Here is a 15416-nt window from a genome sequence, read left to right on the forward strand (position 1 = left end):
GTCAGTGGTGAGTGTTTTGACCTAGTGTTTGCTGCAGACGTTTGATTTTCTTATCAAATGTCCCTCGTTCTTAGAGAAACACACACAGAGCCCCTTGTGCCACTCATGCCACGGGTGCCAACATTGTTAGACAGATTTGATTGATAAGCAACACATGACACAGTTTGATACTGGAAGGGCGAGTTGTCACGTCCTTGGTGTAAAAGCGGTGTGGCAGGGATGTGCGTGTATCTCTCTCTCTGTGTGTGTGTGTGTGTGTGTGTGTGTGTGTGTGTGTGTGTGTGTGTGTGTGTGTGTGTGTGTGTGTGTGTGTGTGTGTGTGTGTGTGTGTGTGTGTGTGTGTGTGTGTGTGTGTGTGTGTGTGTGTGTGTGTGTGTGTGTGTGTGCTTGTATTTTTACATCTCTATGTGAGTGTGTCTCATCTTTCAACCCCTTTGCCAGCTTGGGAAAGAGAGAGTTAGATGGAGAGAAGGAGAGAGAGAAAGGTATGAATGATCGAGGTGAGAGGTGACAGGGGCTGGTTCATTCTCCTACATGGTGAAACAAGCAGGCAGAGCAGAGATCAAACCGCTGCTGACAGCTACATACTGTAAATACACAAATGGACATGGAAGGTGTTCTAAAGCTGGGAGTGGGACACCCTTCATCGACCTGCTCTCATTGTCTCTCTCTATATCTCCACAGGTCATAGGCAAACGCACACACACCCGCACATGCACACAGGCCTGGCACACACACACACACACACACGCACACGCACACACACACACACACACATACACACGCACACGCACACACACACACACACACATACACTGAGTGTAGAAAACATTAGGAATACCTTCCTAATATTGAGTTGTACCCCCTTTTGCCCTCAGAACAGCCCCAATTTGTCAGGGCGTGTACTCTCCAAGGTGTCGAAAGCATTCCACAGGGATGTTGGCTCATGTTGACTCCAATGCTTCCCACAGTTGTATCAAGTTGGCTGGATGTCCTTTGGGTGGTGGACCATTCTTGATACTCAAGGGAAACTGTTGAGTGTGAAAAACCCTGCATCGTTGCAGTTCTTTACACAAACCGGTGCGCCTGGCACCTACTACCATACCCCGTACAAAGGCACTTAAATCTTTTGTCTTGCCCATTACCATCTGAATGGCACACATACACAATCCATGTCTCAATTGTCTCAAGGCTTAAAAATCCTTCTTTAACCTATCTCCTCCCCTTCATCTACAGTCGTGGCCAAAAGTTTTGAGAATGACACAAATATTAATTTCCACAAAGTTTGCTGCTTCAGTGTCTTTAGATATTTTTGACAGATGTTACTATGGAATACTGAAGTATAATTACAAGCGTTTCATAAGTGTCAAAGGCTTTTATTGACAATTACATGAAGTTGATGCAGAGAGTCAATATTTGCAGTGTTGACCCTTCTTTTTCAAAACCTCTGCAATCCACCCTGGGCCACATCCTGACTGATGGCAGCCCATTCTTGCATAATCAATGCTTGGAGTTTGTCAGAATTTGTGGGTTTTTGTTTGTCCACCTGCCTCTTGAGGATTGACCACAAGTTCTCAATGGGTTTAAGGTCTGGGGAGTTTCCTGGCCATGGACCCAAAATATAAATGTTTTGTTCCCCGAGCCACTTAGTTATCACTTTTGCCTTATGGCAAGGTGCTCCATCATGCTGGAAAAGGCATTGTTCGTCAACCAACTGTTCCTGGATGGTTGGGAGAAGTTGCTCTCTGAGGATGTAATGGTACTTTTGACATGTGTCAAAAGTACCATTCTTTATTCATGGCTGTGTTCTTCGACAAAATTGTGAGTGAGCCCACTCCCTTGGCTGAGAAGCAACCCCACACATGAATGGTCTCAGGATGCTTTACTGTTGGCATGACACAGGACTGGTGGTAATGCTCACCTTGTCTTCTCCGGACAAGTTTTTTTCCGGATGCCCCAAACAATCGGAAAGGGGATTCATCTGAGAAAGGACTTTACCCCAGTCCTCAGCAGTTCAATCCCTGTACCTTTTGCAGAATATCAGTCTGTCCCTGATATTTTTCCTTCTCTCCTGTTTATCCTGGAGAGAAGTGGCTTCTTTGCTGCCGTTCTTGACACCAGGCCATCCTCCAAAACTTTTCGCCTCACTGTGCGTGCAGATGCACTCACACCTGCCTGCTGCCATTCCTGAGCAAGCTCTGTACTGGTGGTGCCCCGATCCCACAGCTGAATCAACTTAAGGAGACGGTCCTGGCGCTTGCTGGACTTTCTTGGGTGCCCTGAAGCCTTCTTCACAACAATTGCTCTCCTTGAAGATCTTGATGATGCGATAAATGGTTGATTTATGTGCAATCGTACTGGCAGCAATATCCTTGCCTGTGAAGCCCTTTTTGTGCAAAACAATGATGACAGCACGTGTTTCCTTGCAGCTAACCATGGTTGACAGAGGAAGAACAATGATTCCAAGCACCACCCTTCTTTTGAAGCTTCCAGTCTGTTATTTGAACTCAATCAGCATGACAGAGTGATCTCCAGCCTTGTCCTCATCAACACTCACACCTGTGTTAACGAGAGAATCACTGACATGATGTCAGCTGGTCCTTTTGTGGCAGGGCTGAAATGCAGTGGAAATGTTTTTTGGGATTCAGTTAATTTGCATGACAAAGAGGGACTTAATTGCAATTAAACACAATTCATTGAAGTTCATCTGATCACTCTTCATAACATTCTGGAGTATATGCAAATTGCCATCATACAAACTGAGGCAACAGACTTTGTGCAAATGTATATTTGTGTCATTCTCAAAACTTTTGGCCACGACTGTACACTTATTGAAGTGGATTTAACGAGTAACATCAATAAGGGATTCACCTGGATTCACCTGGATTCACCTGGTCAGTCTATGTCATGGAAATAACAATGTTTGTACAGTGTAGATATACAGTACACAGAATAGACCCTGGCACAGGTCTACAGAAACATAGATGCACTCTGTCCTGTTTGCCAATCCTCTCGTCCAAGACAAGAGCCTTGAGACGAAGACACAAGGCCTATTCTTACAGAAAAAGCTCAATGATCCCTATATCTTTGTCCATTGCCTGCATAGATACAGTAGAAGGTGTTAGTTAGCTAACTAGCATGGCGCCATAGTTCAGTTGGTGGATTCAGATTTCAATGCACGTTAGGCCAAACCTCAACGGAAGTGCCTGCGTATCGAAAGTGGGATGGAACTCGCCCGTTAGACCACAACAGGACATCAGAAATTGTTCAGTAACAGTTAAATGTACATTGGTTTAACCACACCAGCCATGTGTGTATGTGTCTGTCTGTCTGTCTGTGTGCGTGTGTGTGCATGAGGCCCAATAGGCACACGTTAAAAGTTCAGAGATGCACCTTTAGGCAAGGCAGCCAGTGTGTTAGCGTACAGTCACAGTTTGGCATCCCCAGACTTCCTCTGCCTACATAAATAGCCTTCACCTTTGCATCTCCACTTCAAATCGGATGATGTCGCTGACTCTTATCTGGGCAGCGAGTTTCCATTTTTTGGTACTTCCTCAAAACGGTTGCTTCTTGTCTGCCTCAACTCACTGCTCTATTCTGCAGCGCGAGGTGGTAGCGGGCGAAGAGGAAAGGTTTGACTGTCAGTGTCGGGACGATCGTGTCTTGATGCCTTGGACTCACAGAGCTGCTGCACGTCTGTAGTCAGATGCTCGCTACTGTATTTGCCTATCTGTAGCCAAGTTGTTAAGATCCGTACCCAATCCATGATATAATCCAAGTGTCTTCAGTTCAGATCAACCTACTGTAAACCAGTCACTAGCAGCTGTAGAGAACCTCTAGCATCCATATCGCTTGCCAATTGCCTGCCTTAAGTAATAAAGCCCATCTCCTGGGCTATTGCCAGTCTCCAGTCATATTTACAGCCTGAGCTGTTGTCCTAAAATGGCTGCCTGAAATCCCCTCCTCACCGTACACTCAGCCTCTGGGCCGGGAGCTATGAATCAGATGGGCTGTACAGTAACAGCCTTACCTTGACTTGACCCGACATACATTGATAGCTGTCACGTTCACGTTTTTTAGCCTGGGATGTTTTGGACAGTCTCGGTTTTTCTACACGTAATTCTCCGATATTTTCTAGTCTTTTCCGGCTGTTTTGATTCGCTATTCATGTCTCTCCACGTGGGCTCACTCCCCGGCACAATAGTCCAGCGATGAGGATGAGAGAGAGGCAAGCAGAGCTGATGAGGCAGCTGGATGGAGTGGCTCTAGGAGAGGCTCCCATACAAAACGCACAGGTGCATCCATACACGTGCTCTGTGCACACGTACGCTGTCATGCACAGGCACACCTCAATGGACACATGCGTTCATCGTTGACATGTACAGTAATAGACACATTCAAAGTCACACGCACACAGACAAGTGCTATTTGATACTCACATAAACTCTGACACTATAGTAACACAATTTTGCACATAGGGATCCAAGCATGCAGACACGCACGTGCGCGCACGTGCGCGCACGCACGCACGCACGCACGCACGCACACACGCACACACACACACACACACACACACACACACACACACACACACACACACACACACACACACACACACACACACACACACACACTGTTTTTCTAGTTGTTGTTTTTTGTCACAGCCTCATTTTCTTTCACCGCTAGCGGTCGTTTACTCTTCAGTTTGTTCAAATTGAGCTTTCGAGACTTTTCATTTCCAAACAACAAAAACCTCGCTCTCAAATTAAACAAAGATCAGCGGGGGAAATTGCCCAGGAAGACATCTGCGACTCATTTTCCCCTGGAGTATATGATTAGGAAATTCATTTATGTCTAACGTATAATTCCTGCCCCTCTTTCAAGTGGGAAACGTCCATACTGCGCTCTCTGTTCTACCCCTCGGAATTGGGGGGGAAAGCAGGCTGCGGGATTGGGTTAGAAACAAAGCATATACACTGCTCACTCTCTCTCGTTTTTAATGGGATGTTGCTGGGAGGGTGCCCCACTGGTTTGTGTGTGGCGTGGGTGCTAAACTCAGTCCTCCAGTCAGTCTGTCGGAGGAGGAATGTGGATTGGGTGTCTACCCCGAAGCAGGGTCTTTGTCTAGAAGAGGCAACACATGTGTTTAGCGCTGATGGCCAAATGATGGGTCCTGTCCCTTTGTGGTCTCCTAGGCCATAATTTGATGTTTTTAACACGACTCACTGGCTAGATGCAGGGTAAATGACAGTGACAGAGGTAAAATGGACATTTCTCTAAGAAAGGAAAGAATATGTACTCACAAACCAGCCAAATCAGGTGGAGATGGGAGAATTGTGTGGGATCAACTTGGTGGAAGTGACCTCTCTCTCTGGCTCTAGGACAGTAGCATATCCACTCCTCCACTAGTTGAATAATTTGAATATTTGAAGTAATGGTTTCCGCAGTACAGCATCAAATCAAACTTTGCTTGTCACATGCGCCGAATACAACAAGTGTAGACCTTACCGTGAAATGCTTACTTACAAGCCCTTAACTCTTCTTGAACTGCACTGTTAGTTAAGAAAATATTTACCAAATAAACTAAAGTAAAAAATAATAAAAAGTAACACAATAACATAACAATAACGAGGCTTTATACAGGGGGTGCTGGTACCAAGTCAGTGTGCGGGGGTACAGGTTAGAGATAATTTGTACATGTAGGTAGGGATGAAGTGACTATGCATAGATAATAAACAATGACTAGCAGCAGTGTACAAAACAAATGGAGGGGGGGGGGGGGGGGGTCAATATAATAGTCCGGTGGCCATTTTATTAATAATTCAGCAGTCTTATGGCTTGGGGGTAGACGCTGTTAAGGAACCTTTTGGTCCTAGACTTGGAGGTCTGGTACTGCTTGAAGTGCGGTAGCAAGGAAAACAGTCTATGATTTAGGTGACTGGAAGCTCTCTCAAATTTATGGGCTTCCCTCTGACACCGCCTATTATATAGGTCCTGGATTGCAGGAAGCTTGGCCCCAGTGGTGTACTGGGCCGTACGCACTACCCTCTGTAGCACCTCTGTAGCGTGGTGATGCAACCGGTCAGGATGCTCTCGATGGTGCAGCTGTAGAACTTTTTGAGGATCTGGGGACCCATGCCAAATCTCTTCAGTCTCCTGATGGGGAAAAGGTTTTGTTGTGCCCTCTTCACGACTGTCTTGGTGTATTTGGACCATCGTTGGTGATGTGGACACCAAGGAACTTGAAACTCTCGACCCGCTCCACTACAGCCCCGTTGATGTTAATGGGGGCCTGTTCGGCCTTTTCCTGTAGTCCGCGATCAGCTCCTTTGTCTTGCTCACATTGAGGGAGAGGTTGTTTGCCTGGCATCACACTGCCAGTTCTCTTACCTCCTCCCTATAGGCTGTCTCATCGTTGTCAGTGATCAGGCCTATGACTGTTGTGTTGTCAGCAAACTTAATGATGGTGTTGGAGTCGTGTTTGGCCACGCAGTTATGGGTGAACAGGGAGTACAGGAGGGGACTAAGTACACACCGCCGAGGGGCCCCGGTGTTGAGGATCAGCGTGGCAGATGTGTTGTTGACTACCCTTACCACCTGGGGGCGGCCTGTCAGGAAGTCCAGGATCCGGTTGCAGAGGGAGGTGTTTAGTCCCAGGGTCATGGGCACTATGGTGTTGAACGCTGAGCTCTCGTCAATGAACAGCATTTTCACATAGGTGTTTATTTTGTCCAGGTGGGAAAGGGCAGTGTAGAGTGCGATTGAGATTGCGTCATCTGTGGATCTGTTGGGACGGTATGCGAATTTAGGCAGGTTACCTTTGCTTCCTTAGGCCAGGGACAATGGTGGTCTGCTTGAAACATGTAGATATTACAGACTCAGTGAGGGAGAGGTTTAAAATGTCAGTGAAGACACTTGCCAGTTGGTCCGCGCATGCTTTGAGTACACGTCCTGGTAATCCATCTGGCCCCACGGCCTTGTGAATGTTGACCTGTTTAAAGGTCTTGCTCACATTCGCTACCGAGACCGTTATCACACAGTCATCCAGAACAGCTGGTGCTCTCGTGAATGCTTCAGCGTAGCTTGCCTCGAAGCGAGCATAAAAGGCCTTTAGCTCGTCTGGTAGGCTCGCATCACTGGGCAGCTTGCGTCTGGGCTACTCTTTGTAGTCTGTAATAGTTTTCAAGCCCTGTCACATCCGACGAGCATCAGAGCCGGTGTAGTAGGATTCAATCTTAATCCTGTATTGACGCTTGCTTGTTTGATGGTTCGTCTGAGTGCATAGCGGGATTTCTTATAGGCGTCTGGATTAGTGTCCAGTGTGGATTAGTGAATGCGGGAGCTCTAGCCTTTAGCTTGATGCGGATGTTGCCTGTGATCCATGGCTTCTGGTTGGGATATGTACGTAGGGTCACTGTGGGGACGACGTCGTCGATGCACTTATTGATGATGTCGATGACTGAGGTGGTATACTTCTCAGTGCCATTGGATGAATCCCAGAACATATTCCAGTCTGTGCTAGCAAAACAGTCCTGACCACTTCATCTGACCACTTCCTTATTGAGCGAGTCACTGGTACTTCCTGCTTTAGTTTTTGCTTGTAATCAGGAATCAGGAGGATAGAATTATGGTCAGATTTACCAAATGGAGAGCGGGGGAGAGCTTTGTATGCAATACTGTGTGTGGAGTAAAGGTGGTCTAGAGTTTTTTTCCTCTGGTTGCACATGTGACATGCTGGTAAAAATTTGGAAAACTGATTTAAGTTTGTCTGTATTTAAGTCCCCAGCCACTAGAAGCGCTGCTTCTGGGTGAGCATTGTCTTGTTTGCTTATGGCCTTATAGAGTTGGTTAAGTGCGGTCTTAGTGCCAGCATCGGTTTGTGGTGGTAAGTAGACGGCTGCAAATAATATAGATGAGAACTCTCTTGGTAGATACTGTGGTCTACAGCTTATCATAAGGGACAATACTTCGAGACTTCTTTAATATTAGACATCGCTCACCAGTTGTTGTTGACAAAAAGACACACAGCCCTACCCCTTGTCTTACCAGACGTATCTTCTCTGTTCTGCCGGTGCATTGAAAATGCCTCCAGCTCTGTGTTATCCATGTCGTCGTTCAGCCACGACTCGGTGAAACATAAGATATTACAGTTCTTAATGTCCCGTTGGTAGGATAATCGTAGGTCATCGATTTTATTTTCCAATGATTACATGTTAGCAAGTAGAATTGATGGCAGTGGGAGTTTACTCGCTCGCCTACGGATTCTCAAAAGGCAGCCCAATCTGCGTTCTCTTTTCCTCTGTCTTTTCTTCACGCATGTGACGGGGATCTGGGCCTCGTTAACTCGTTAAAGGAAAAATCTTCTTCCAGTTCGTGGTGAATAATCCCAGTTCTGATGTCCAGAAGTTATTTTCGGTCATAAGAGACAGTAGCAGCAACATTATGTACAAAATATGTTTGAAAATAAGTTACAAACAACGCAAAAAAATTCACTGAATAGCACAATTGGTTACGGGCATGTAAAATGTCAGCCATCCTCTTCGGTGCCGTCTTTAGCAGCGCTGAATACGCCGAACATGCTTTAACATGCTACTGTTGTCTGAAGACAATCAGACAGTAATGACGGTCTTTTGAACAGTAAAATTGATGGCTCGCTCTCTCTCTCGTCTCCCTCTCTTCTCATTAGGCAACGGCTACGGGAACCACCACCGTAACTCGCCCGGTCTGCTGGCCTCTCCGGGTAGCATGAACAAGAGCATGCAGGCCAAGTCTCCCCCACCCATGAACCTGGGCATGAACAACCGCAAGCCAGACCTGCGCGTGCTCATCCCCCCTGGAGCCAAGAACAACATGCCCTCCATGGTGAGTTGCTCATTCACTTTACCCCCAGGCCCAGTTCCAGTCCTGATCCCATCCCCCCTCACCCCTGTTTGTCCTTTTTTACATATGTCCCTTCAGTTGATTTTCTTTCTATGTGTTCTATTATCTTCTTGAGTGTTTGTTTTAAGTGGCTGAAGCTGTCCGATATATGTGCTGTCATAAGTTATGATTTTAATAAGATAGATAGCCTGTTAGTGGAGTACAGTAGTAATAATACATTTCCTTTTTTAAATGAGCTTCTGTTTAGTAGCCTCACTACTAGCAGTTCCATCCTTAGAACCACACCCACCTGCTACCTCCATCCAATGAAACTAATTTGAATGTATCGCCCTCCCCTCTAATGCCGTCAGTCTGAGGATGTCAATCTGCTATTGGTAAGTTGGCACGTCACTCAAACTAGCAACCAAAAATAATAACAATCTCCAAACACAGATGTCATCCACCATCCTCAGTTGGATAGAAGGGAGACTAGTCATTATGCTTTAACAATAGAAGTACATCAACCCTAACTGAACCAGTGCCTTATAATTCTATGGGTGTAATTGTGTTGCTGCTCAAAGGTCAGTGATTACTTTTTACGATGTTAAGGTTAGGATTGAAGTAAAGAGTAAGATGATCCTCGTTGTCCACAAAGGGGCAACTTCCATGATCTGCGGCATGCGTTGTACATGTTGAGATGAAGGGGGGGCGTTTAGCCAGGACCTAGGGTGACACCTAGTGGTATGTCTGAGTCATTGCATCCTATCATCTTTCCTCTCTCATCCCCCTCATTTCAACCCCCTCCCTCATTCTTTCTTTCTATGTCTGCTTGAGGGGCGTTGCATGGCACCTTAGCATACATGCTTCCCCTCTCTCAGAACCAGGAAATGAAAGGCAACAAAAGGAACCCTTTTATATGGCATTAAACCGCCATAATTTCTGCACCACCCTGCCACAATAAAGTGCCTCTCCCAGCCGTCTTTCTGTTGCCGTGGAGACCAGCAGGGTTACTATAGAGACAGCGGAACCTCAGAAGGGGTGGTAAATGATAGGGTTGGCAGGGTTCAGCAGTGCCGCGTGTCAAGTGATTAATTTCCAAGAAGCTGGCATCTTGTTCATTCTTCTAGCATCTGCGGAGCAAAAAAAACAAAACCACTAAGTCTATTTTTATTCTCTTTTTTTTCTTTGGTGCTGACTTTATTTGTGATGGCACTCATGCTTTTCCGTCTCTCTCTTTTTCTCTTCCCCTCATAGAACCAGAGAATAAACAACTCCCAGTCAGCACAGTCATTGGCCACCCCTGTGGTTTCAGTAGCAACGCCCACCCTACCAGGACAAGGCATGGGCGGTTACCCATCAGCCATCTCCACTTCATACGGTACTGGTAAGTACCACTGCTTTAACACATGTTCGACAGAAACACACATACACATGCACATACATACAAACACAGTCTTTGTCACATATACACTCTACATCAGTGTGTGTGTCCTTGTTACTACGTTCAGGGTATCAATGAGTCTGGAAAGTGAACTATACATGGCACACACTCGCCGCGCTATATATATTTTTATTTGAGGATTTATTTGATTCTTATTGATTTGATAAGATCTATATCTCATACATACAGATTTGCCTGACTTCACGGACATGATAGTTAATGCAAGCATGCTCATTATCAAATAAATATAACATTTTAATGCAAAATCAGGTAACAATAAGTTGTCCGGCCCTGAAACATGGCTTCATCGTAATGTGATGTTAAAAACATTTAATTTCAAAAACCTAACAGCAGGTGGTGCTGTTCATACACATATATCCCTCAATGCAACACTCCCACAGCCACTTTGTGACTCATTGGCACCTGTGTTGGCCCAGCTGGAAAAAAATGTATAAGGAGAAAGAAATTGACTGTTATACTATTCATTTCAGTAGCCATAATTCAAAACGAATGTACTTTACAAACCTGTTTGAACTGGCCTGAACTGGTTTTGACTGGTTGCCTTCTCTCTCTGTGTATGTCTGTGTAGAATACTCGCTGAGCAGTGCAGACCTATCCTCCCTGTCCGGCTTTAACAGTGGTAGCTCCCTCCACCTGGGCTCCATGAGCGGTTGGCAACAGCAACACCTCCAGAACATGCAGCATTCGGCCCTCAGTCAGCTAGGGTGAGTATATGGAAATACAAACAAGCAGTAGACAAATCAAAGAGAAGAGGGACGGATATTGAAATGAAGCTTGTTGGCAAAACTATAGTGAAAATACTGATACATATTGATATTTTTTGACTAGATATGATATATGAATGGGAAGATTTGGAGTAAACGTGTGTGCCTGTGTGTAACTGCGGGTGCATGATCATGTTTCTTTACCCCTTGTGTTTCCTTTCCTTCCTACAGAAATTGCAATAGCAATCACTTATGTCAGAGTTCAAATCTCTCCATGCCTTCTGCTCAAAGCCTGCACATCAAGTCCGAACCTGTTTCTCCTCCTAGAGATCGCACCAGTAGCACACCGTTGTGCTACGGCATCCATCAGCAACATAACCCGTCGTCCCGCCAGGACTCGGGCCACTCCCCTGTCGACAGCCTGAGCAGCTGCAGCAGCTCCCATGAGGGCAGCGACCGGGACGAGCACAGGAACGAGTTCCACTCTCCACTGGGACTGTCTCGGCCCGCCATGGACGAGCGCGAGAGTCCCTCGGTCAAACGTGTGCGCCTGTCCGAAGGGTGGGCCACATGATAGCCCAGCTTTGGCCGTTGCCCAAGCCCTGCGACGTAATGATGCCTCGACACCATCGCCCTCTGTATCACCACGCGACACGTCACTCACCTCCAGACCCCATGCTCTCTCTCTTTTTCTCTCTCTCTCTCTGTTTCATTGGAGGAAGGGGGGGACGCTTTTCTAAATTGAACTGTAATGTTTTCTTTTTGCGGAGTATGTGTGCTATACATATTGAAGTTCTATAAAGCAGTGGGGATGGGACTGGTGATCCAAGAAAAAAAATTGTGTTGGTTGGGGTTAGGGATATTTTTGGTGGGGAGCTATGCATTATTTGTGCCGTGTGAGAAAGAAATGATGCATATATATTTACACGTGTGTGTATGTGTACAAATAAACAACAAAAAAGTCAGGTACTCTGTTTTGTAAAAGTACTTACAACTTGCCTCCGTGATAATCAGTGACTAGAGGAAAATTGAGAGCATATGTTGCTGAGCGAACAGCCTAGCACTTGAGTTGGTCAACATTGGTCAAGTTGGTCAACATGTGTACAGAGTCAATTGCATTGCTATCTTTCTCCGTAGTTCTCCCTTGCAAAATGTATGTTACGATAGATGATGTCATGTTGCAGGTTCAACGTATTTATGTAAATAGAGGGGGCAGGGGCAAAGGGGAGGGGTCAAACGTGGCTATACATTACAGATGATTCATATACAAAATGAAAGCTAATATGCAACATTTGAAGGATTGTACAGGTATACCCCGCAGGCCCATTGGTAGATGTGAGGAACCAAGATGAGAGAACCCATGCTAAACATAAAGCTCCTCATCAAACACGGAGCACATTGATAGGACCATCCTTTTACCCAAGAGCCATGTTAGTTGAATCAAGAAACCCTCGGTCTTGTATGAAATATTCAGTAAAAAAAAAAACTGTTGTACGATAGACTTGCTTATATTTTCATATGAAAGGAATACAATGCAAAGCAATTTTGTGGCTTTTTGTAGTTTCTATAAGCCAGAATGTGTTTTTTGATAGCTTTGCTAATATAAGACGGATAGTCCGATGAGAAATTAAAAAACCCTAAGCCATGAAAACAGACTGAGAACCCATGCTTAGCTGAACTGTTTTCTCTTTCTAGAGGTTTCGTTTTTAAACGTGTTTCTAATTATATATAATAATGATAATATTAAGAATCTTTAAAAAAAAAAAAAAAAAAAATCTGTGAAATTAACATGCTTGTGTATAGCTTTCTAATATATAAATATATATAATAATGTTTTTTCTTTTCTTTCTTAGTGGAGTTTTCTATGTGCAATTGCACATATTGTCTGTTTTTTTGTTTTATTTGAGCCTGGGACAGTGCTGTTCAGAGGCGTATTTAGTCTAACCTTGAGAACCAGTTGAACAGAGTTGTGTTTGTGAGTAACTTCAGAAAGATAGATCTCTTTGCTGACAAACAACATATTTGTGGAAACTGTGTGGGGATTGGAACTTGGGGTTAATGCCCATGCAGGTGACATGTGTCATGTCAAATGAACGTTTTTGACATCACCCATTGTGGCCCATCTGTGCATGTGTCATGATACTCACAGTTTCTACAACAATATCCACCAACATCCTCTTTGATGGGACTTTGGCCCATGTAATTCGGTATATTTTGAACATTTTATTTCCTCTTTTCACTGCAAATCCTTTGCCAATTATTACAATGAGACCCCAAACTTGTGTGCAGGACACCACATAAGTCCAGATTACAATATTTATTTGAAAGTTCCAAATTGTATTTGTGTCAAATGATCAAGCTGTTGAGTATATCGGTGGTCTATTGTTAATCACAAGGAGCTGTGTCATATTTGACCCCACTCAGTACAATCACCAGCTCAGTGTTCCACAACCTCCTCAGCAGTGTAACATGAAGCATTCAAACAAGATGTTGTAGGAAAAATGTACATGCTGGTTTGGGAGAAGTACAACAGTTGATTTCAGACAAATATATATATATATATATATTTTTTAACATGAAACTAGTCACATTTCTCTCTGCCTCTCACTCCTCAGTCTGTTGTCACTCAAGTGTTATGGTATTTCTATGTGCATATTTCATGCGAGTTCACTATGTTGTTACTGTATACAGTCTGTGTAGTCAGAAACAGGGGCAGAGCCCCTAACGTGTTCTTTCTTCTTTTTTTTAATTCAATACAAATGGTTAAAAAAAAACATGATATTTCAGGCAGCATATGTGTGGAAAACCAAAGCCAGTGGCATTTCTGTGTTGTAATATTATTCAACTTTAATTTTCACGTTCATTTATGGTTATTGCAAGCATTGGAGAAAAAAAACAACAATAAAAGCATTTGCTCAAAATGTAGAATTGGTTTCCCATTTCAATTTGATTTGGTCATACTGTTCATAGCTGATAGAGGTTGAGAATGCCATTACACGTCCTCCTTGAGACATGGTAGGTATAGTAGCTAGTACTTAGTAGCTATGGTGTCGTGTTATCAGAACGCATTTCCTTGAGAACTGCAGTTAAAATCATAAAACAAAAGTGTCATTTTTTTGTATATTCATTGAGTAACATGGAAAAGTATGTTTTCCAAATCCCACTTTTGTTAATTCAGCTGATTGAGTTACTTTGCTGTTTTGTACCACTTGCTCACTCGTGAATTACGGAATACACCACACCAAGAGCTCCCTTTATTTTAGCTGTGGTGTGTTTTTTGAGGTGCAGGTGGCATTTATTGATATTGTGTAAGCAAAGACATTGAGCATGCTTGATTTATTTCATATTTTATTTTGGTTATGGATTTGAAGCTTCTGTATTTCTTCACCTGTTGATCAGTTGTCATGCCATTATTCTGTATTACCCTCTATACTGGTTCCTCTAATTGACTCACCCCAGTACCTCAGCTACCGTTTGATCGGTCACGTCTAGTGCAAAGGGAAGACCACACACTTGTACAGTAATGTGGTATACATACACTTGTACAGTCATGTGGTATACCATTGCCAACTATTACCAACTATTCACTTGAGATTATTTGATTGCTCCACCATGTTTGCGGTTTTCTTTATTTTAGTTGTATACATTAAAAAAAGGTCGGGACAAAATGAGTAGCTAAAAATGCTTAACAGTCTGTAATAACTGATGTAGCTTCTAGAAATCTAAACGTTGGAGAGGTCTGAAGTTAGTGTTTGGAAACCAAAAGCAGCTCTCTGTGGCATAAGCTGGCCTTTGTTGCCACTTGAAGATAAGATATTATTATATTAAAGCCACATCTCTGTATCTCATAGGACTTGATTCAGCTGTATGTAGTGAAAAAGTCTGGATCCTAAAATCAAAGTTCCTTCTGCTGGGGAAAAGATATTTGTATTTTGCAGAGAATTCAGTAAAATGACTGGCTTTCTTAGTTACCCTGATGTTCTGGTGTGACTTTATTGTGTTTGTCCATTTCTCTCCATGTATGCCCTTCACCTTGATAACTGAACATGGTAGACAAAATATAAAAACTGATACACTATATATACAAAAGTATGTGGAAAGTCCTTCAAATGAATGGATTTGGCTATTTCAGCCACACCTTTTGCAGACAAGTGTATAAAATCAAGCACACAGCCATGCAATCTCCATAGACAAACATTTACAGTAGAATGGCCTTATTGAAGAGCTCAATGACTTTTAACGTGGCATCATCAAAGAATGCCACCTTTCCGACAAGTCAGTTTGTGAAATGTCTGCCCTGCTTGAGCTGCCCCGGTCAATTGTAAGTGCTGTTATTGTGAAGTGGAAACGTCTCGGAGCAACAACGTCTCAGCCGCGAAGTGGTAGGCCAC

At 44.0% G+C, this 15416-nt stretch overlaps 1 protein-coding gene across 13 annotated transcripts in view; it reads left to right on the forward strand.

Moving 5' to 3' along the window:
* Positions 1-13953, forward strand: part of LOC139545742 (myocyte-specific enhancer factor 2C-like) — a 94536-nt gene extending 80583 nt beyond the window's left edge. For 7 of the 13 annotated variants that reach the window (XM_071353837.1, XM_071353839.1, XM_071353840.1 and 4 more), the window contains 5 exons: positions 8687-8862; positions 9231-9254; positions 10114-10243; positions 10890-11025; positions 11257-13953. In XM_071353837.1, coding sequence (XP_071209938.1) covers positions 8687-8862; positions 9231-9254; positions 10114-10243; positions 10890-11025; positions 11257-11599 — 809 coding nt within the window. In that variant the 3' untranslated portion in view covers positions 11600-13953. Of the gene's footprint in view, positions 1-8686; positions 8863-9230; positions 9255-10113; positions 10244-10889; positions 11030-11256 lie in introns of those variants that run through there. The other 6 variants (XM_071353846.1, XM_071353849.1, XM_071353847.1 and 3 more) reach the window with 2 other exon arrangements.
* The last annotated feature ends 1463 nt before the right edge of the window (positions 13954-15416 follow it).

Source organism: Salvelinus alpinus, chromosome 19, assembly GCF_045679555.1.
Source record: "Salvelinus alpinus chromosome 19, SLU_Salpinus.1, whole genome shotgun sequence".
NCBI lineage: Eukaryota > Metazoa > Chordata > Actinopteri > Salmoniformes > Salmonidae > Salvelinus > Salvelinus alpinus.